Here is a 23,287-nt window from a genome sequence, read left to right as displayed (position 1 = left end):
CGTTAGCGGTACTCACCGGCCACGTGAAGTCGAACGGGAAGCGGATGGGGTTGGTGAATCCGGGCGGAGAGAGGTCGTCCAGGAAGACGGAGTTGTCGCCGAGCACGGGCGTCGTCACGTCGCCGAACGTGCAGGGAGACGTGGTGTCGATGTTGGCCTGGTAGTGCTTGAGGCACACTCGGAACCTGGTCCGGCACTGTCCGGGACACGTGGACGCCGGGGGCACGGGCCGCGCGCCGCTGCAGCACTGGCCCACACTGTCCTTGCCGTAGTCGTTCACGAACGACTTGAGACGCAGCTCGAAGACTCCGGAGCCACGCGCCTGGGGGCCCAACACCACCTTGCAGACACCCACTCCGAGCCGCCTAGCGGAGCGTCCTCCGGCGACACACACACACACACACACACACACACACACAGCTCTCTACTAATTACTTCTAAGCTACATTCTATTATTACTAAATACGCTGCCGCACAATCGGCGCCCGCGTCGCTGGGCAAAAGCAAACAACTCGTTCGCGACGGAGGCGACAGTCGCGGCTTTGACAGGCGCGGAGCCATGCGGAGGCGCCTACTCAGTAACCGAATTCGTTAAGCCGCGTACAACAAAGACGTGACACCGTGTCACAGTGATTTCAGACGTAACAGTGAATACTGCCTTTGTCGAGCGAGCCTCAAATTCTACAATACCCGAGTACCCCACGCAGTGATGTGGCTTCGGATCGTCATCACCGTGAAGATAAATTTTCGGTTTACACTCTTGGCAAAATTACGTAAAACATTGGAAATAACAGTTCTCGGGCATCCTGGAGATTAAGCGTTAGGATACTCCCTTAGGATCGTATTACACTGTACAATATCTTTGACAAATATCATTCATAAAAAAAGACATTTTTCTAAAATCTCTGGCCGTGTATTGTGGTACTTTTGTCGGTTCTATGAAAGAATGTGGTCCTTGCGTTTAGTAAAGATACGTCGAAGAACATTGACAGTGTAATACGAGCCTTAACATCTTTTAATGAGATTGCACCAACCGCAGTGACTGACACTTTTGATCAAACACGCATGTCCAAAGCTTACGCGGCTATACGCTATACACTGTATCATGTATGTCAGTGTCAGATCTTCGTCACAGCCTTCGGTACGACAGTGAACTGCACTCTTACCGAAATTTTTACAATGTTATTCTCTGCGTGTGTTTTTGGAACCGGGTCATGCAAATAAAAGTAACCGATAGCAGCAACTGTTACTAAAATATTACCAAAAAAATTACTTTTTCCAATCGCTTACTCGAGTAACTTTGTGCGTGAAAATGAAGAAGGCGCAGGAGCTGCCTCCGATGGAGAGAATTTGGCGAGTGCACGGCAAGCAGGCGCCCCGACCGGCGGTCTCGCAACACTTGTCCACCGGAACAGGGCCCGTGCTGTCGCTGCCCACCACACAGACACGTCACTTTTTGTACGGCCAGCAGCTGCCTGCTGGCCGTGCTCAGAGTCTGCTGTGGGTCCAAGTCGTTAACCGGCGAAAAGCTTTCTCTACTATTGCACTCGATAATACGGACTTTACTTTTTATCTCAGAAAATGCGAACATAAAAACTAAGTTAACACTATGTATTACACTGCATTCGCAACGGTTATGCACTAATGTTTATCAAGCTTCTTGCTAAACAAAAACTATTACTAAAACAAAGCACGCTGTTTGCAGAAAACAATGTCACCAAACCAACACTAACAGAACAGTAATCTTTTTTTTTTCCTACAGGCCGCGATAAAACCGATTTTTAGAGCTGGCACAGTATCTGAAACGAGTAGGAAGATTTTTGCCAATAAAATGGTAGTGAAGCGCAACACGCCGGGTCATGAACTAGTGACTGGCAGCACCACTCGGTATGACAAGAACTGAAATGTGCTTTAGGCCGCAGAAAATACGCACAAATGCTGTAACTAACTTCAAATCGCAGCACAGCGTAAGATTTGGAAACAGTTGTGGCTGTACACAAGCGCGATGTTTATAAGCAATCTAAGTAAACAACAAGGGATTCGGCTGTCCACGCCACGTGGAAAGAGCAAAACATCTTTCCCTCCAGTGAGCTAACAATGCCAGTGAACAATGATGGAATATAGAGAGAAAATTTCGCGATTCGCGTAAATGACAGAACGCGCGGCTAAACAACTTCGCCAATCATTTGAGACAGTATGTAACAAAAAACGGTGACATGAAGTGTTTTGTAGGGCTTTAAGGAGTAAGTGCTATTCTGAAAGAAGGGCCAGCGAAATGTTGCAAAGATTAAGGAAGCAAGTCGGGTAAGACGGAGTAGCGTCGATTGGAATTCCACGGAAGCCTGCCGACCGGAGTTCCCACGGTCGGCGGCTGCGCCTGGCTCAGACCTCTCCCGGCCAGACACGTTTTCTGCAAACAGCGTGCGATCTGTCATCGTGACGAGCAGTTACAGTACCTGGTGCAGCGCAGCGAAGAAGACAGCTACCAATATCATAAAGCAGTCCGCATGAGACGATATCCACCTCATGGTGGGGCCTGGAACTCGTATCGTCTGCTTCCTTTTCCGCACAGCCTGGAGGCGGGTTACGATGTTACCTCAACGCACACCTGCAAGACGGCGCCATAGGCCTTCTGCACACTATCTGCGGTTTGTTACGTGAATAGGCAGCACTCGCAGAAAAAAAAAAACAAGTGGGGGAAAGAACTGTCAAAAGGTATTAAAAATTTCTGCTCAAAATAAAACACCACAGCACGAAGCTACGTACACATAACTCTCGCAAAGGAACACTTAAATCCAAATGGAGTTGAAGCAGACGTCCAATTAGCACAGAACACTAACGATCATAACGTACAACAGTCCGTTTGATAATGTATATCATCACTCAGATTGACACACGCCACAGAATATACAGACGAAAATTTGTTGGGAGCTGCGAGCCTAGCCGCTACCGTAGTATCCACGCTATCATAAAACACAGCGTGTATATCCGGCGCACGTCGCGTTCTAAGCTCGGCAGCGCAGCAGGCGTCTCGGCGACTTTGAACCACCACGAGCCGAGACTGGCCAAAGACTGAAGCGAGAAAGGCCCGCAGCCCTCTGCCCGCGGATGCACGAAGCCAGCGCTCCCTGCGGTGAAGACGCGCAACTGCAACCGGCGACCGGACGTTCGCGCTGTTCTGGGCAGATGGCGGCACGCTACGACAGCCGCACAGCAACAACGGGGCGAAACTGGTGTTCCGTTCGCGCCATCCTCCCCTACTTATAACATCCCGCAGCCCCGACTAGTCCCGAGGGACAGCTGCAAAGCTTTTTAAAACACACGTGCACAAGTGACTGGAGGGGGCAGCCCGCGGCGGGTAGGGGAGCCAGATGCATCTGCAGCACTGCAGCCCCCTACGTCACACATGGAGGGGGCTTTGTCAGTCCGCTCCTCGCGCACCACCGGACGCAATGACGTCACGTGCTCTACGTCATAAGTCTAGGTACGCTCATTCTATAATCGAACTGACATACCTCCTCGTATTCGTTAGTACTTTCGCGCTGAAGTGTGATCACTTCATTAAACTTTTTCTTCGAATTTAAGAACTTGCTTGAAAGCTTTGACACGTCCTGACGAGCGGTGTACCTAGCCTTCTCTAAATAATAAGCAGAGAGGAAAAATAATACTACAACAAAGGTGGCATTCTTTCAGTTGTCGAATAATACAATACGAAACCAAACTTTCCACTATCAGACAGTAACTATAATTTCCATCGAAATTTTCCCCCGATTTATTAGCTGCCCCATGCCCTACCTGAATTTGTAATTAATATGTATTCTGTTTCATGTAATCTGAGGTCCGTCTGGCAGCTTTCACCAGGGGCTACAAAATTCTGAAAATGTAGTAAGTTTCGGTTTAGTTACACGTCAACAGTGACAACAATCCAAAGTCATTTTTGCTCCGAGAAACGAAGTGAAAATATTCTTTTTATTGGTGGTTTCTCCAAATCTAGCTGCGGATATACTTTTCAACCAATTGAACTACATTCGGCGGATTTCAGCATCGTATAAAGTGATCAGCTTTTCTTCCATAACATTTAATTTACATGCAGAGAATCCCACAATACTGAAACTAAGCCTATGTGTAATCCAATAATCGCTCCAACCAACAACAAATCCGGTACAGCAATACATTTTGACAACAAAATAACTGCGACCCGCGCTGTCGCCGGCCACACATAATCATATTAATTTTCATATGGCGGACTGTATAAAGACTGCATAATTGTAATAGCTGAGAGTTTCTGAAAGGGGTGTATTTTGTCATTTTCTTGTCGCGACTACGATTCGTCATGAGGGCGTTTCTGAAGAGGCTATGGGTGGGAGAGGGACGCTGGGAACACTACTTAGAAACACCAGTATCTTGCTGGCGTGCTGGCGGTAATCCTTTAACGAAAGTTTTGTTTTATTCGCGTAGGTATTACATCGAAGTGAATAACAGCGAAAATGGAGTGTCACTAAAGAGCAAACAACAATATACCACTGCCAAAAGAAATCTAATTGGCGTACTATCACTACAGATCATGGTGTATGAGCATAGAACGTAAACGCATTTATTCATTTTATCTTTCGTTTCCATACAAATATATTGTGAACAGCGATAAGCCAGATGCGCTTGGGTTGAACACAAGAAGTCATTTTGTACTACCACTTAGGCCTAGCTTAAGATGCTTATATTTTTCTTTTAGCTTTGAAACGTTTAAAACTTCTCACACCGAACGATGTTGGGTAGAACTAACATTTTCGGTGTCATTCTAGATCAAAATAAGTCTTGCATTCCATGCTTAATTTCCCGTATTTTCCCTAAATTAAACCTACCGATTGGACAGACTGTTTCTGTCTCCAACATAGGGGCTTCCTGTCATCCTGCGATAACGTTTCCTGTCAAAAATAAGGCACAGTGGAATCCAGAGCCGCGTACCTTATTTCTTAACTGTGATTGTCTGGCATGGTGAACTACAGTCCCATAAGCTACAATGACTAATGATTCAGTTAACAATCGCATGGCACTACGCAGCCGCAAAACCACGCGGATCAGCCAGCAGTTACCGTTTGTGGTGCTGGTATTAATTCATTGAGTTCCTCAAGAGCAGGTCTTGTGGCGAGAGGGAGACGTTCTGCTATCACGCATAGCCTCTATCATTCACACAATTCCTCTAACAGACGAGACCCCAATACTCACTATCGATGCACGAAGGATAATTCTAAAACAACTTTGTTGTGTCTCCTACACCTATCTAGCACTTGCTGGTTTACGATATGACCAACAATTTTCACTTCTCAGTCACTATATCAAGACTTGCACGATAATTTTCTTGGAACTGTGAAAGCGCCCAAGATTATATTATAGCACTGCTTGCACGGGAAAACGCAGAATATCCAGTGACTGGCGAGAGACTGGAGTCAGTAAACAACTGAGATGTGTGTTTCTTAGGAAATAATTTGTTCGTGTTTAATGTTTCTCTGATAACGAGAATCTTGACTAAGGAAGGTGCAGAAGTTTCTTTGGAGAAGGAACCACTCTGATCCGAAACAACAGCTAACATAGTTTCAAAAGTATTTTAAGTAGACATAGTTGACACATCTCTTGCTCCATGAGTACTCAGTATAGCGAAAGGCGAAAGAAAATGCAGAGCACCAAGAAAGACTGTGGAATACATCGCCTTCTTTTTCCAAGACGAGGGTGTCAGGGGTCGAGATTTGACGGGAATATATCGGAGAGGAGAGGAGAGAAAACCTGTGGACAAATTATGTATAAAAACCTATGTACTTAATTATTAGGTCTGGGATCGGGGAGTCAGGTGGAATGTAAGAATCAGACACAAATGTGCTAGAACATCGAATGGAGACGTACTATAAGCATGATTCACAGGTCTAAGTAGTCTCGTCTGTACATTCCTTCATTGTTTCCGTGAACAAATCATTTATGCCCTGTGGCCCTCACCTAATAGATGAACTTAAAAATCTGAGAAATACTGCAGGTAAAAATATCTGAAGCAAAACGTTCGCGTCACTATCGAAGCAACTGTCTAAGTATACAACGCTTTGTTTCTTTTGTAAATCTGTTATATTGTTGGCATCGTATGAAGAACATTCAATCATCGTTAGAAGTTAGTGAGGAGAAACTGAACTTTAAGTTTTTTTTATCGAAAATTAAACCTAGCATTTTGAGTAATTACTGTGACTTCATCTCGGGGTTGGCTGACACACAGAACGTGCGCCTACGACTCTTTCCAGCACAGATTAAGAACTATGGTCATACTGAAAAAGAATGTATTGCTGCTTCTTGAAACTAATGTTGATACTTTATTAGTTCCTTATTGAGGAATTCATAAGACCTTTATCAAACGCAGTTTAAGTTTGATCTTCAGCCAAAACACATTTGTTCACTTCTGGTACCAGGTGGCAGACGAAGAGACACGATTAGGGATTTGCCATCTGGTACAGGTCAGTCTTTAAATATCCCACGGATAAATAAGCATCCGCAACAAAGTTTATGCTTTCTTTTAAATATCTCGACATATACATAAATATTCGATTATCTGTTCTACACATTATCCGAAAAAGCTGTAAATGTTCTAATACAGCCACTTGGAAAAAAGTGTACACGCGACTAATATGAAGCAGGGCCGAAAATGGCCTCTACTCTCCTGCGGATCCATGCATATCAACACCAAGGGCGTACAATAAGATTTTATGAAGTTTCCACAATGAACATTTCCGCCTCGCTTTCGAGGTGCTGGAAGAAAGGAAAACTGCCTGTATAGCCTGCGATGGCTCAACGATATTCAGATGCGGCGCTTCTGGGAGCTACGCAGGATATTTTCTCCAAGAAGCTCATGAAACCAATTGCAGACATTTCCACACACGCGATTGGGGACATCATCATCGAACAAACATGGTCGATTAAAATTTCATTCAGTTCATTATTTATATTATCAAAAACTAACAGCATGATTCACTCTGAACGGGCCGGCCGCGGTGACCGAGCGGTTCTAGGCGCTTCAGTCCGGAACCGCGCGACTGTTACGGTCGCAGCTTCGAATCGTGCCTCGGGCATGGGTGTGTGTGCTGTCCTGAGGTTAGTTAGGTTTAAGTAGTTCTAAGTTCTAGGGGACTGATGACAGATATTAAGTCCAATAACGCTCAGAGCCATTTGAACCACTCTGAACGACGTTATCTTCCACTAATTCACATAGGTTTCACAACGCTTCGGCAACTACAGGGAAACGGTCTGGACTGTACACTTCTGGTGTTCTTAATAAGCATGTGGCGGGGAATGATGTAAAGGTAGAAATGTTAAACAATATCACAGATTCCAACTGCCCGAAAACACATTCTTTGTGCCCTTAGCAGCAACGACGATTCTGCATTCAACTTCACAGAGGTTTGCAGTGTGCTCCCTAGACGCATACTGAGTTCAGAATGCGATTTCTTGTCACTTCCCTTCTTATCAGATCCACACTTCTCTTCGATGGCCCGATATTTTATGTGTGAAAGTTTAGATTTTCTTCCTCAATCGTTATTAACAGACTAAGTTCTCCTACGAGCTCTGCATCATTTTACGACACTAGCTCCTGTTGCTGCTTTGCTGAACTGAAATATATTTAACAAATTATGATAACAATACTTCTTTGTTTGGAGCATGTAATGTCTGGCATGATGGTAGATCGATGCACCACCACAATGATCACGTAACTACCTCGCGGCGCAATAGAGAGGCATCTACATCTAGATAGATACTCCGCAAGCCACCGTACGCTATGTGGCGGAGGGTACCCTGTACCACTACTTGTTTCCGTTCCTGCTCCACTCGCAAATAGAGCGAGGTAAAAATGACTGACTGTACGCCTCCGTATAAGCCCTAATTTCTCATATCTTGTCTTCGTGGTCCTTACGCGCAATGTATGTTGGCGGCAGTAGAATCGTTCTGCAGACAGCTTCAAATGCCTGTTCTCTAAATTTTCTCAATAGTGTTTCTCGAAAAAGCACGTCGACTTTAGTCCAGGGATTCGCATTTGAGTTCCCGAAGCATCTCCGTAACATGTTGTTCGAATCCATCGGTAACAAATCTAGCAGCTCGCCGCTGAATTGCTTCTGTCTTCCTTCAGTCCGACCTGGTACGGATCACAAACACCCAAGCAGTACTCAAGAATAGGTCGCAGCAGCGTCCTATATGCGGTCACCTTTACTGGTCAACCACTCTTTCCTAAAATTCTCCCAATAAACCGAAGTCGACCATTCGCCTTCCCTGTCACAGTTCTCATACGCTAGTTCCACCTCATATCGCTTTGCAACGTTATGCCCGGATACTTAAACGTCTTGACTGTGTTAAGCAGTACACTAGCAATGCTGTATCCGAACATTACAGATTTCATCTTTCTTCTCATCGGCATTAACTTACATTTTTCCACATTTAGGGCTAGCTGCTCTTCATCCCACCAACTCGAAATTTTGTCTAAGTCGCCTTGTATCTTCCTACAGTCACTCAACTTCGGCAGCTTACCGTACAAAATGGCTCTGAGCACTATGGGACTTAACATCTGTGGTCATCAGTCCCCTAGACCTTAGAACTACTTAAACCTACCTAACCTAAGGACATCACACACATCCATGCCCGAGGCAGGATTCGAACCTGCGACCGTAGCAGTCGCGCGGTTCCTGACTGAGCGACCGCTAGACCACCGCCTTACCGTACACCACGGGATCATCAGCGAACAGCAGCAGACTGCTTTCAGTCAAATCATTTACGTATATAGAGAACAACAGATGTCCTATCACACCTCCCTGGGGCACTCCTGACGATACTCTTGTCTGCGATGAACATTCGGTGTCGGGGACAACATACTGGGTTCTATTATTTAAGAAGTCTTTCAGCCATATGGCCATACCTTCGTTAACTGTCTGCAATGGGGCACCGTGTCAAACGCTTTCAGGAAATCTAGAAATACTGAATCTGCCTGTTGCCGTTCAGCCATAGTTCTCAGTATCTCATGTAAGGAAAGGGCAAGCTGAGCTCCGCATGAGCGATAATTTCTGAAACCATGGTGATTCGTGGACATAAGCTTATCAGTCTAAACAAAGTTTATTATATTCGAACTGGCAATACGTTCAAGGATTCTGCAGCACACGGAAGTTAGGGCTACTGTTCTGTAAATTTGTGTGTCCGTTCTTTTACCTTTCCTATACACTGGCGTCACCTGCGCTTTTCTCCAGTCGCTTGAGACTTGACGGTGAGCGAGAGACTTGCGAAAAATTCATGTTAGGTAAGGGACTAATGCCGTAGAGTACTCTTTGTAAAATCGAACTGGATTCCATCCTGACCTGGTGATTTATTTGCTTTCAAATCTTTCAACTGTTTCTCTACGCCAGGTATGCTTATATGCCTATTACTATGTCGTCCATACGGGAGCCGTTGAGGGGGTGGGGGGGGGGGGGGCAAGCAAGATTGATACATTGGTTCAAAAATGGTTCAAATGGCTCTGAGCACTATGGGACTTAACATCTATGGTCATCAGTCCCCTAGAACTTAGAACTACTTAAACCTAACTAACCTAAGGACAGCACACAACACCCAGCCATCACGAGGCAGAGAAAATCCCTGACCCCACCGGGAGATTGATACATTGATTAACTGATATATTGAGAGGGGTTATGGGACCAAACTGCGAGGTCATCAGTCCTGCGATGCCGAAGTTAGTCACAGAAGGAAGGGGATTTGCTGAAAGTGAACGGATCCAGTCAGGGGAGTCAAATTATAAAATAATGAACATTAAACACACACAGTAAAAGGCATAAAAGGTGAGCCCAAATCTAAAAACTGGAGAAAAGGGGGCGGTCATGGGGTCACAGACCGAGAAGACTGGAAGAGAAGTCCCAACTACAACCACAACCTGCCTCTGCTCCAGGACTAAAGCAGAACTTTACACCTGGAAATAAAAACCATTTTCACGGAGGAAACTGAGGACCAGTTCAACCATCCGTGAATCGTGTGCTAATATTAAATTCAAGGAATCGGGAAGACTATACTTAGCACGAAGGGCCAAAAGAAGGGGAGATTCCACCAGTATGTGGGATACCGTCAGTCTGGCTCCACAACAACACGGTGCAAGAGAAAACGAGCGCTGTTAGAGTACTGTACATGGATAAAAAGCAAGCTCGGCGAACTGTTTCTGTTGAGGGTTTCACAATATTTTGTCAAACCACTCTAGTCTTCTCCGAATGCTCAGTAATGCTTATCGGGTTCATTTGCCATGCAACGACTGAAACTTGTCGAATACATTTCTTCGATTACACGGCTATAGAAAGTTAACAAAAACATTACTGTTTTTCACTTTCAAGTCAAATTTATGCTTACGAAAGAGAAAGAAACATTTTCCGCCTCAAATTTCATATGTTTATGGTTTTCGGCTTCTTAAGCCATCGTCAGTTGTGAAAAGTAACAAGTCGAACTTTGATAGTGAATAAGTAAAAATATATAGTTTTAAGACTTGGAGTAAGTGTTATTGTAATGGTTTAATGTAATTTATTAAATGATTTTAGGAACCTACTTCAAAATGGTTCAGGTTCTTGGAAGCTTTTAACAGCTGTTTGAAAGCTAGTTTATTTATTAACAAAGAACAAATATGACCCACCCCGATAGCCGCGCGTGTTAGCATACCGCTTCCGGGATTCGGGGAGAGACGCAGGCCCCGGGTCGTATCCAGCCCGGGGATTAACAAGAAGGGCCGTTGTGCTGGCCAGTCTGGCCACTAGGTGAATACTGGGCTGGTAGCCATGTCCCTCTTCAGTTACACGATTAGCAAACCTTTCGATAACGTCTACACATTTTCACATACGATAACACTATACGCAACAGATGGGGGTGCACAAATACCATCACTGTGGAATTTGGAGGGGGGAAGGGGAGGGGGGAAGGGGAGGGGGAGGGGGAGGAGGAGCAGTGGCAACAGCAAGTGGACCCGGCCATCCTCTACCACTAACACTGACAAATCCGAAATAACATGCCATCCCTGTGAAAACGCAGGACAAGGCCACGAGGAAGAACGAACAAGTAGGATTTGTTTATTATATGTTGACAAAAAGGACGGAGGCTCTGATTATGATAATCAACGTCTAAGCAGTAGCGTAATGTGTCATTACTGGAATCCACGAGCTGACAGAGGGGAAAACATTAACTACGATAGCTTTCATTTCATTGAAAAGTAGACTTCCTTCGCCATGCACCGAATGAATCAGTTTGGAGTAGAAGCACGGGCCTGATATTTCTAAGATATACCACGCCAGTTTGCCTTGTGGGTGGTGCTTGGATAACATTTCTCTGCTTTTGTAACTCTTAGTGTCATATTTTCCAGAAAACAGCTTAAAATCGTAGTAAGTACATTAAAATGCGCAGCTATGTAGGTATAGCGTGCATCAAGTTCACAAATAAAGCTTTTATGACTAGGGTCTACACGAAGACGACCTGAAGACAAAGTGAACAAACTAAGAGGGGTGCTTGTTTTTAAGGGCTGTATCAGGTCCAGTTGGTTGACATGAAAATTTTAGCAATATATTCAGGTGCAGTTGTTACTGCCAAAGGAAAGGGAGCGATTAGTAATCTATTAACTCCACTATATTATATAAAGAGGCTTTTTCATTACACTTGATTAAGTACTGTTATAATACGATTGTCCATTGTGCTGCCTATTGATCAAGTCTGAATGGCATAGAATTGTGTATAAATCTCCACAGTTAGTTGTGAGGCATCTGTTACGTCTCTTCTGCATACGTAGCTAGCTATCAACGAGCGGTCTGACTTTGAATACAAGGTTTTACGGATTCTGAACACACATACCAAGCGGACTCATATTTAAGATCAGAGAATTAATTTTTTCGCAGAGGAACTTAAGCTCGGTCATTGACTGAGTGTAATTAATTTAAATGACGATTACATGTTGTCAGGTGGACGGATGATCGATTTAATAAAATGATGCCCAAGACAAGCGTAACATGCAAATATCTACTTCGCGCTCATCATTGTTGTGTAGACATTTGCGATAAATATAGATACTTACCGCAGCGTTACAGATTACTTTGTGCATTTTAAAAAAAACAACATTACAGTAGCCAACCCTTACATGCTACTTATTTCTACTAATGTGGTATAGATAAGAGCAAATGGGAATTTCAATGCACATTCGTAGTTAAGCTATATGCTCTAATGCCAAACAACGTAATGTGTCCAGTAAAGAAAGCGTACATTATCCGTAAAGCAACTGAATGAAACTACAGTAATCCAGCGAATTAGCTCATAAAATTATTGTATCGTGTTACTAAATGTGACAGGGAGAGTTTAATGAATCTTCCAGTTTAAATTCGCCAGTACTATGGGAGTGCGTCCACTGCCAAGTCTCAGGGGTAAAAATAGGATTGTTCCATATTGACAGTAACTGAGTTTCTGTTATAACAATGAGAGGCATAAAATGGTCATACAATGAGCAGCTCGCCTCTGAATATTCATGCCCAATGAATAATCCAAAACCGACCACTTCATTTTTGTCTTTTTCCTGGAAATATTAGTGCCTCCAGATCCTCTCATATCTCACCAGACATTCTGAGAGAGTTCCTTAAAGTTAACATTGTAATATGCCTGGTACGTGGAGTTCTGTGGAAACAGTTGCACTGTGAGTCACTGGCAATATGTCACATAGTTGGACCTCCAGTGTTATCCGCACCATTCATGATCAGTAGATCGTGTCGTACCCGTGTGTTTGTGTGTGTAGCTCCAACATAGGTGACTCATTAAAGACGATTACGCCACGGTGCTTCATCATTTGGACGAATTTAGAACTCATTTATTCCTCTGACCCGCCTGCTCAGCTGAGTGGTCCGTGTGTGTCATGTGCAGGACTGATGTTCAGTTCCCAAAACTGACAGGGATTTTTCCTTGTTCGAAGGACAAACGGGGTGCACTCAGCCTTGTGAGGCCGACTGAAAAGCTATTTGAACAAGGAAGCTTTTAGAAGGTCTGGAAAGTTGATAACGGCCGGTGGGCTAACCCCTTTCCCCTCCAAATGATGGCACATGGTCGAGAATGACATGGCGGCGGCTCGGCATAGCTTGGTCCTCTGGGCCTTTTATTTTTGGTATTCTTCTTAATAGTTTTCGGCTAATACAAATTTCTTATGTCAGTCCGTCTTACAGTTCCACCAATACACCCAACACATCTCAAAGAGATGGCAGACACAAAGAAGAGTTGAAGAGAACGAATTGATTTTAGGTAATATTTTCCCCTTTAAGTACATTCATAATCTCCACTGCTACAACCAGATGTGAAGCAGAAATGGGATGAAATTTGCAGTTAATTCTTGGAAGGTCCCGACTGCGGGGTCAACTACCGATTTAAGTATTTTCCATTCTAATGCTTTTGGCGATAGCTTTTCTCGGGAATAACTGCTCATTTAGTGTCTTAAAATATCCATTTAGAGAGGACTATTGAAACCATTTGCAATAGCATTAATGTACGCGATGATGTAAAAAAGAACAGCAAGCATTAAATCAGATCCCATACGACGAATGGACTGCAGCAATATGATTTTATGCTCTTACTGTGACAATGGTTCTTTCGAGTATCGCAAGCCTGACTAGTTTGCCAATGAAACTTTCCGGTAGATTAAAACCGTGTGCTGGACAGAAACTCTAATTCTGAACCTTTGCCTCTCGCAGGGAAGTGCTCTACCAACTGAGCTACCCAAGCACGATTCCGACCCGTCCTCACAACTTTACTTCCGCCAGTACCTCGTCTCCTAATTTCCAAGGAGAACTTGGCCGCGAAAGGTAAATGTACCGAAATCGTGTCTCGGTCCGGCTTACAGTTTTAATCTGCCAGGAAGTTTCATGTTACCTCACACTCCACTGTTTAGTGAAAATTGTCGATTTTCACATAGTCTTGACGAAGTAATACCTGCCACGGAAGTTGTTATTTAATGTCAAGTTTCTCAACCTATGTTTTTTACGGATCTATTTGCTGATGGTGCAAATCTGTAATACGTATGGCAATTAGGTGCACTGGACACCTCCATTTTTCGCAAGAAATCCCTGCAATAATTTTGCGTCCAACAGTCTCTACTACTGATCCTTTGCAGACTCAGTGAGGCATTTAGGTTGAACCAAATAATAACTAAGGTACACAATAATTCATTGCCCGAAGTGCTGCCGAGGTTTTCAGTTAATTCCTTAAATTTTAGACAGAACTAGAAAGTTCCATGCCGATCTTATGTTTTCCCTGTATCTATTAATAATTATAGGCTGGTTTGGCAACGTATAATACATACTGAAAAATTCATTCTGGGACTAATGATTTTATGAGGTATTTGCTTCACTTATTTTAATATATAGTAATTTCCCAGTTTTGGGGGGGGGGGGGGCAGCAACCTACATATATCTATAGAATGTATAATAAAGCGACGGAATTGGGGAATAAAGCGAAGTGAGCCCCCCCCCCCCCCCACCATATAGGGATGGAACTGACTCATTACGGTTTTACCCTATATCACAATAAGAATGGCCAGGAAAGTTCAGTGTCAAGATTCTCCTGAAGTGGCATGATGAAAGTAGTGGCCGGCCAGAGTGGCCGAGCAGTTCTAGGTGCTTCAGTCTGGAACCGCGCGATCGCTACGGTCGCAGGTTCGAATCCTGCTTCGGGCATGGATGTGTGTGATGTCCTTAGGTTAGTTAGGCTTAAGTAGTTCTAAGTTCTAGGGGACTGATGACCTCAGATGTTAAGTCCCATAGTACTCAGAGCCATTTAAACCATTTGAAACTAGTGGATTCACACTCGTAGCAGTCTGATTTAAGAAATACTTGCGATCAGTCCCGGCTTCGCCTGGATGCACCAAGTATCTACGGCCAGCGACTTGTCTGGCGTAGCGGCAATAAATTACACGCACAAACCTTCCTCGTGAAGTTTTCGTAGTAACAACCACAACATGAGTCTTCACACAAAGACAAAAATAAATGCAGCAGGGGAGTTATTTAGTGATATTATAGATATGTGCTATGGAAATCTTAGTTGGAGCTGTCTCATTACATTGAGTGACACTAAAAATTTTATTCGCTGTTTATACAGAATACAATATTAATGAGATAACAGCACAGCAGACCAAGTGATCTTTCTGCATACTCTCTGTCTATGTCCTCTATAGCTGAACGCACCAATAGATAACTGATTTGGTTCCGAAATCTGCGATATTTATTGAGCGAAACTTACACTGAACATGTCAAGCATTTAAATTCTTAGGTAACGAACTGATTGTATCGTGTTTCTTGGAATTTAGTACGTCCTCTACGTGAAGGTTATTTGCTAATTTATCTTTTTCTTTTTATGTGCGAATACGACGCAGGTCGTTCGCTCACGACCACTTAACTCATTTTGAATGAGTGTATTTGGGATCAGGTAATGACAAATAGGACTTTGAAGTCAGTCACCCGAGTTATGAGAAAGAAAACCCAAATTCTAGCTACGAGATCAGCTTAATACGCTCAATCAAATCTGCACTCAGGTAACGCTGTACATGAGCGATTTGAAGTGCCGACGTTACAACAGAGTGGGAGGGCCTGTTTGGAGTAAATTCAAGTGTCCCTTCAGAAAAATATCGTCAGGCAACGATACTGAGATAGTAAGAATAATTTCGTGTTCTGAACAATTTCTCTGTTTTACCCTAGATGGCCCAACTGTCATCAAGCAACAATTTCCTTTACCGCCTAGTCACCAGTTCTGTTTCCACTCCTCTAGTAATCCATTTGTGGTTCACATTTCAGCAACATTTAATTTTCATGTCAGCATGTGTCGGGTTGGGAATGCGACGGAAGCAGCATGACTCGTGCTAGAAATGTGATGATCGATGAAGGCGAGCAGTATCGATAGTAAGGCGATATCTCGCTGTAAACACGCGCAGCTGGAGGCTAGTTCGACAAAGACGGCATTGTGGGGCAGCGCGGCGCGCCCGTAGAAAGTTGCCATCGCGACGGGTGTCAGTCATACGGAAAACGGAAAACACCTCGTTTCGACAAGCTTTCGAGGCGCCTGCAGCCCAGCGAACAAGAAGCGCCACGTATTTACATTATGCCGACTACCAGACTAAAGCGATGTTTGACGCTGGCTGTTTTTTCCTCTACTTAAGATTCACGGTCTACGTCTCAGTCACGGACCGAATCTTCAACGCTTTCAATATTTTGCTAAGCTCAAGCTCGTACTTACTTCCTGGAGATTTGTGACGGGGTTATTTCTGTCTCAACAAAAACACTACACTTCGGACCGTAGACTCCTTGATGGAGAACAAGGGTTCCAAAATGACTGCTTGCTATTCATCAGGCATATAAAACCGCAAGGTTGAACACAATCGAGTAATTGAGATCGTTTTACTTCCTTGCTTCACCGGAGACAGCTCCTCTGACAAAATTTATGGTATCCACAAACAATCCTAGTTTTCTCACCTCCATGTCCCTACGGTGTACATTGAAGGCGCAGACAACAAAAATTCCTGTAGCTTATACTACGGCGCGCACAGGTCATCTTCCATTAGCTCTCGTATTGCAAAATTCTCTTACTGGACAACTTTGGTCGAACTGAGCAGTGAGAGTCATTATAGACTACATTAATCTACTGCTATCTTCACGAAAATCTGAATGTGTTCCAAGGATTGATGTAACGTAGAAACGCTAAAGACCATTGCTCGAAGCAGTAGTTCAAATGGTTCTGAGCACTATGGGGCTTAACTTCTGAGGTCATCAGTCCCCTAGAACTACTTAAACCTAACTAACCTAAGGACATCACACACATCCATGCCCGAGGCAGGATTCGAACCTGCGACCGTAGCTTCTAGAACCGCTCGGCCACCCCGGCCGGCAAAGCAGTAGTCCACTTTCATTCTTCAAGATGAATTTTACTGCAGATCTTGTTACCACTGTCTTCCACCACAACATATCTTGATAGCAAAGATCAAAGCTCAACGCAGAAGAAATAGCTCATGGCTTGAGTTAACGCATGGAAGGGTCTAAAGAGGGTGAAAATAGTGTTGTGAGTAGTACAACTTGAACTTCGTATTGCAGAATTTTCCTTCAAGTGTCCTATTCGATAAACTCTTCGTATCTAATAAATGTTTATAATCCGGAACTTACTGCTGCAGTTCCGACACTGACGTCTACAGACTTTTTTTTTCCTAACTCTAGCAATCAGAAGTACTGCATAACATAGACGAGAGGTTAGTTATATTCAGCCGGCTTCCTCTTCAACATTCTTCGTGTCCGTCCAAATCACTGATAAATAAGCGAGAATGTTCTCTGGCGTCTGGCAATTCGCGCGACATCCAAATACTTAAATGGAAAATGTATACAATGATATGCAAAATCCTTTGATATTAGTATGCGACTGTTAGGCCCATTTGTCCCCCAGGTTTCTGATTTTTATTTCCCAGATGTATGATAATATTAAATCTTAATCAGTTGAAGAGACGTCTAAATCTGGAACCGAGTTAAACAAATCGGCATTCGTTTTCTCTTACGACAAGCAAACTGGTCCAAGACTTGATCACTCCTAGAAGATATCGTAACACCACATCTTACCTTGAGAATGGCCTCACCATGGTGATGAAGGGAATCAAGCTTTCCTATCTACCGGAAGCCACTAAGTTACATTCTATAGAGCTACCAAATTGCGGGGATGATGATTGGTTATTTTCACCTGCTGTTAAAAAGTGGTTGAAGACATTTTCTGTGGGTTAAGATCGTGTAATTTAGCAGGTCAGTCGAGATGCGGTAGGGTTTGAGCATTTGTCAAAACAGAAAAATATGCGTTCAGTCCTGTGGACATGTCCGTTATGTTTCAAGGCGGGAATCTCAACAGCATACTGCGTTGGTTTGGGTGTGGAGGTTTATCAGATACAAATGAGATACATTGCCTGTCATTATTTCCCTGTCAGCAGACAGAAATAATTTCATCTGCTAGTCTTCTGCTTCCTGGACCGTTAAGACATCAGCCTTCATCTACAGCAGAGGATTCTATTGCGTGACTAAATGACTTAATGAAGGGGACCGGAGGAAATCTACAGACCAGTAACAGACAGAGAATCTAAATTTAATATATTCGCGATAAAAACACAAACGCGACGCTCTCCCTTCAGAAAGAATGGAGTTTAGCCAACTCACAATTCTGGGCCAAATAGAGAGCTATCGAATTTGTGTAGGATAAGATAAACATATATGAAAATAAATGAGAGACAAACGATAGACAACGATAAGTCGGCTAGTAACGGGAAGGAGTGATAATCGGAAAAACTGAGATGAATTTTGGGAATTGAGAATCACAAAAGAAAATAGTCAGGAGGAGTCACGTCATACGAACGCACAGACAGGGCAACACGACAAAGCTTACCACCTCAGCATCGACTGAATCGTAATGACGGTTTCTCGCTGTGCAAATAGCGTATTTGCATCCTACTCGTGGCCTCGAGCATGTTAACACGAAATATCTTGACTAAAGCTGATTCAATCTACACATCATTGCTCCCTAAGTGATTGAAGCAAACACGTACATAAAATAGCCCCAATTTCGCACTTCCACTAATAACGAAGCGAAACCAAGCAAGAATTGCGAAGATACCTGGCTGGGAGAGCATTTTTTCTTCTTTTTGTAACCTCGTATGCAGGACAGCAAGGTGCCTCCTCCCACACAAGAAGGTCCCTAGAGCTAACTTGACTGCGGGTGGCAACAGAAACCGTTCCTGCTGCGCTCGGCTGGTGCTAGGTCTGGTGGCCCCGCAGCGGCGCCAGTTCTCTGAACGCAATCGGGACTCATGTCCTCACGAGTCGAAGTGGCTGCAGCTTTCATTTGAAAGCAATGGACCCCTACTTCTAGACATTTCTCCATCTCGCGAATTTTCCGAATTAACTGAATAATGAACACGAAGACTGCTCCACCTCCAGTTGACTGGAGTAAATTGTTTTTAATGCTTAAACTGACAATCTCATTGAATTTTTAGTTAATGCATTTATAGACCCATGTCTACTATCACTGAACTCTCGAGTACCTAAGCAATACGAATGCGCTATTGGAAATGTGATTTTAATTTCATTCCGCCTCTTTCTTTGCAAAGGGACTGGATTGGATGGTTGCTGAGTCACTGTATGTCTCAGAAAACACTCTGGGTTACAAACTATTGGAGAAAGGTGCACACGTGGTCATTGAGAATACTGAAATAAACATCCTGTTCACGGCAACCTAACGCACTTGTCATTTTCGATGTGCTGATTCCTTGTGTCAAACAATGGTTGAAATGGCTCTGAGCACTATGGGACTTAACTTCTGAGGTCATCAGTCCCCTAGAACTCAGAACTACTTAAACCTAACTAACCTAAGGACATCACATACATCCATGCCCGAGGCAGGATTCGAACCTGCGACCGTAGGGGTCGCGCGGTTCCAGACTGAAGCGCCTAGAACCGCTCGGCCACACCGGCCGGCACAAGTTTACACAAAGACTAATATTAACGCTCTATATTAAAATCGGAAAGCAAAATCCACAGTCTTACTGATAAAATGATTTTAAAAGAACAGAAGGAACGGTAAAAGCCCTCCTTTAGATAAAAACATTAGGCTAAAATTACAGTGTTACGAAACCATAAAGTGTTTTTGAAATAATACTGGTATAACAGCAATGTCGTCATCAATAAGCTTCCGAACATCGGAATTTTCGTCGTTTCCGCCGGGAACATCGATGAACGGCCGACACGACGGAATTTCGCAGCCGCGGAGATGACAAACGCGATAGTACGGAACGTGAGCGATTTATTTGTGTTGCGTCAGGAGCCTCTGAGTCTTCCCACAGGCACAGACGGCCGGTAATGTCAGAGACGTCTCACTTACCTTGACATTTCAGTAGGAAGAACGCTCCCAACGTCCGCACTGTCCCTCCCTACCCGCAGCGAGTTAAAGGGCTAACCGGGACGTGGAGATGGAGCTTGACACGTCTTCCGCGTGAATTTGCGAGACGCGCTTTTTCATGTTGTGCCTCTTGCACAGCGCATTAATTTTGTCAGTGTAGGAATTCCCCTTCTCCTGTTCAGTTTCAGATTATCTCCGTAATATTTCACGCAGTATTAGTAACCACTTTGGACGTTTCTTTATTAGAAGCCTACTGAAGAGTTCTTTCAGTCACTTTCCCCAGTCTATGCTCGAAATCGACCTAATGAGAAACTGTTGTTTAATGATTTGGCAGATTCGTCGTATATATATATAATTCAAACCGCGATTGCCACTCCCTGTTTTCGTATTGGCCGTTATTTAATCGCCACACACACTGCAAATACGAAATATTGGAATAATCCAACGTGGATTTGAAAAAAAAAGAACTGCTCAAAGCATTGGAGGGCACTCGGCCTTAACGAAATTGCTACTATATTTTACTTGAATACACAGTGTAATTAGCAGACCACTTAGGTCGAGTCTCTCACGCGCAATAAATAATCCGACAGGACTAAAAAAGCAACAGTGTAAACAAGCTGAATATAGGAAGAGACACCAATATCCATAATGTAATGCTATTGCAGGGTCTTAGAGCATATTCCAATAGAGAGGATGCTGTAGTTTGAAAGTTGTTACTGATTTTGTTTGCGAAATAAGTGTAGATTTATAACACTTTCTGCAAAAAAATTTTTTGCGTTTCTTTTGATGCCTAGACATATTTCGGAACTAACAAGCAATTAAATGAAACTCAGATGTACCAAGAATACATTTTGAATAGTTTATAGTCTGACAATATGAATTACCAACAATCTGACAAAGTGTTAGCAGCGTAGACAAATCAAATGGCTCTGAGCACTATGGGACTTAAAATGTGAGGTCATCAGTCCCCTAGAACTTAGAACTACTTAAACCTAACTAATCTAAGAACATCATACACATCCATGCCCGAGGCAGGATTCGAACCTGCGACCGTAGCAGTCACGCAGTTACAGACTGAAGCGCCTAGAACCGCACGGCCACACCGGCCGGCGAAACAGCGTACACAAATCAGTTGTAAGTGCAATTTATGTTCACCGTTTCTCTAGCTGTTTACGTGGGAGTTTCCAAAGGATGTTGAAGAAGGACTTAGTCCGTAACAGGATCGGCAGTCTTATCATACGAAATAATATAAGTCTTTATCTTCGTGACATGAATTCACAAATTTTACAACAGATTTTTACTACCGACTGAATACGGGTGAGTATTGACTATTTCCTTCTTTGAGTTTGAATCCGAAATCAAAGATAGCTAAAGCTTTTCAGTTTTCAGTGCATCTCCCGCCCTTCCCTCCTTCCAGCTGCATGCTAGCAGGCGATAATTTTGCAAATAGTGTCTTTAAATTGAGTGCACACAGCTTTTAGGTGAGCATGCAGTCGTAAGAAACCTTAATGACTACTGTCACTATATTTGGAATTAACAACGTTTTAAGAATGTTAACAAAAACGTTGGTGGGAAATCATTATTCTACACTCCTGGAAATTGAAATAAGAACACCGTGAATTCATTGTCCCAGGAAGGGGAAACTTTATTGACACATTCCTGGGGTCAGATACATCACATGATCACACCGACAGAACCTCAGGCACATAGACACAGGCAACAGAGCATGCACAATGTCGACACTAGTACAGTGTATATCCACCTTTCGCAGCAATGCAGGCTGCTATTCTCCCATGGAGACGATCGTAGAGATGCTGGATGTAGTCCTGTGGAACGGCTTGCCATGCCATTTCCACCTGGCGCCTCAGTTGGACCAGCGTTCGTGCTGGACGTGCAGACCGCGTGAGACGACGCTTAATCCAGTCCCAAACATGCTCAATGGGGGACAGATCCGGAGATCTTGCTGGCCAGGGTAGTTGACTTACACCTTCTAGAGCACGTTGGGTGGCACGGGATACATACGGACGTGCATTGTCCTGTTGAAACAGCAAGTTCCCTTGCCGGTCTAGGAATGGTAGAACGATGGGTTCGATGACGGTTTGGATGTACCGTGCACTATTCAGTGTCCCCTCGACGATCACCAGTGGTGTACGGCCAGTGTAGGAGATCGCTCCCCACACCATGATGCCGGGTGTTGGCCCTGTGTGCCTCGGTCGTATGCAGTCCTGATTGTGGCGCTCACCTGCACGGCGCCAAACACGCATACGACCATCATTGGCACCAAGGCAGAAGCGACTCTCATCGCTGAAGACGACACGTCTCCATTCGTCTCTCCATTCACGCCTGTCGCGACACCACTGGAGGCGGGCTGCACGATGTTGGGGCGTGAGCGGAAGACGGCCTAACGGTGTGCGGGACCGTAGCCCAGCTTCATGGAGACGGTTGCGAATGGTCCTCGCCGATACCCCAGGAGCAACAGTGTCCCTAATTTGCTGGGAAGTGGCGGTGCGGTCCCCTACGGCACTGCGTGGGATCCTACGGTCTTGGCGTGCATCGGTGCGTCGCTGCGGTCCGGTCCCAGGTCGACGGGCACGTGCACCTTCCGCCGACCACTGGCGACAACATCGATGTACTGTGGAGACCACACGCCCCGCGTGTTGAGCAATTCGGCGGTACGTCCACCCGGCCTCCCGCATGCCCACTATACGCCCTCGCTCAAAGTCCGTCAATTGCACATACGGTTCACGTCCACGCTGTCGCGGGATGCTACCAGTGTTAACGACTGCGATGGAGCTCCGTATGCCACGGCAAACTGGCTGACACTGACGGCGGTGGTGCACAAATGCTGCGCAGCTAGCGCCATTCGACGGCCAACACCGCGGTTCCTGGTGTGTCCGCTGTGCCGTGCGTGTGATCATTGCTTGTACAGCCCTCTCGCAGTGTCCGGAGCAAGTATGGTGGGTCTGACACACCGGTGTCAATGTGTTCTTTTTTCCATTTCCAGGAGTGTATAAGGAGTTGTACAAGGCAAATCAAAATAGCTTAAGATCTCGTTAAGAGCTGAGTCCTTAAAACATTAGCACATTTAATAACGGATGATAGAAGGTACCATAGTCCGCTTAAGGAGCTGTCTCAGCATTTATCTGAAATGGTTTACGCCCTCACTCTGTGTTTCTTTTTCCTGAATCGTTTTCCAGAGGCGCAACAAATTGGCCTCAGCCAGGAAGTGAGATGTAAAATAAAATATGAAATTTTACGTTTTCTGCTACCAAGAAATACGAGAATGGTCCACAACCTCTATAAAGAACGATGTGCTTTCTTCGCA

The 23,287-nt window shown here is 44.4% G+C and overlaps 1 protein-coding gene across 1 annotated transcript in view; it reads right to left on the bottom strand.

Annotated features, from left to right (window-relative positions):
* Positions 1–23,287, bottom strand: part of LOC124721306 (neurogenic locus protein delta) — a 1,352,207-nt gene that overhangs the window by 30,599 nt on the left and 1,298,321 nt on the right. Inside the window, exons 5-6 of the mRNA XM_047246214.1 lie at positions 2,457–2,608; positions 17–322 (exon numbers count right to left, since the gene is read on the bottom strand). Of these exons, the coding sequence (XP_047102170.1) occupies positions 17–322; positions 2,457–2,528 (378 nt within the window). The 5' untranslated portion in view covers positions 2,529–2,608. The remainder of the gene's footprint in view (positions 1–16; positions 323–2,456; positions 2,609–23,287) is intronic.

This window comes from Schistocerca piceifrons, chromosome X (genome assembly GCF_021461385.2).
Source record: "Schistocerca piceifrons isolate TAMUIC-IGC-003096 chromosome X, iqSchPice1.1, whole genome shotgun sequence".
Classification (NCBI taxonomy): domain Eukaryota; kingdom Metazoa; phylum Arthropoda; class Insecta; order Orthoptera; family Acrididae; genus Schistocerca; species Schistocerca piceifrons.
The sequence above is the reverse complement of the archived record's forward strand: the minus strand, read 5'-3'. Positions and strand labels throughout refer to the sequence as shown.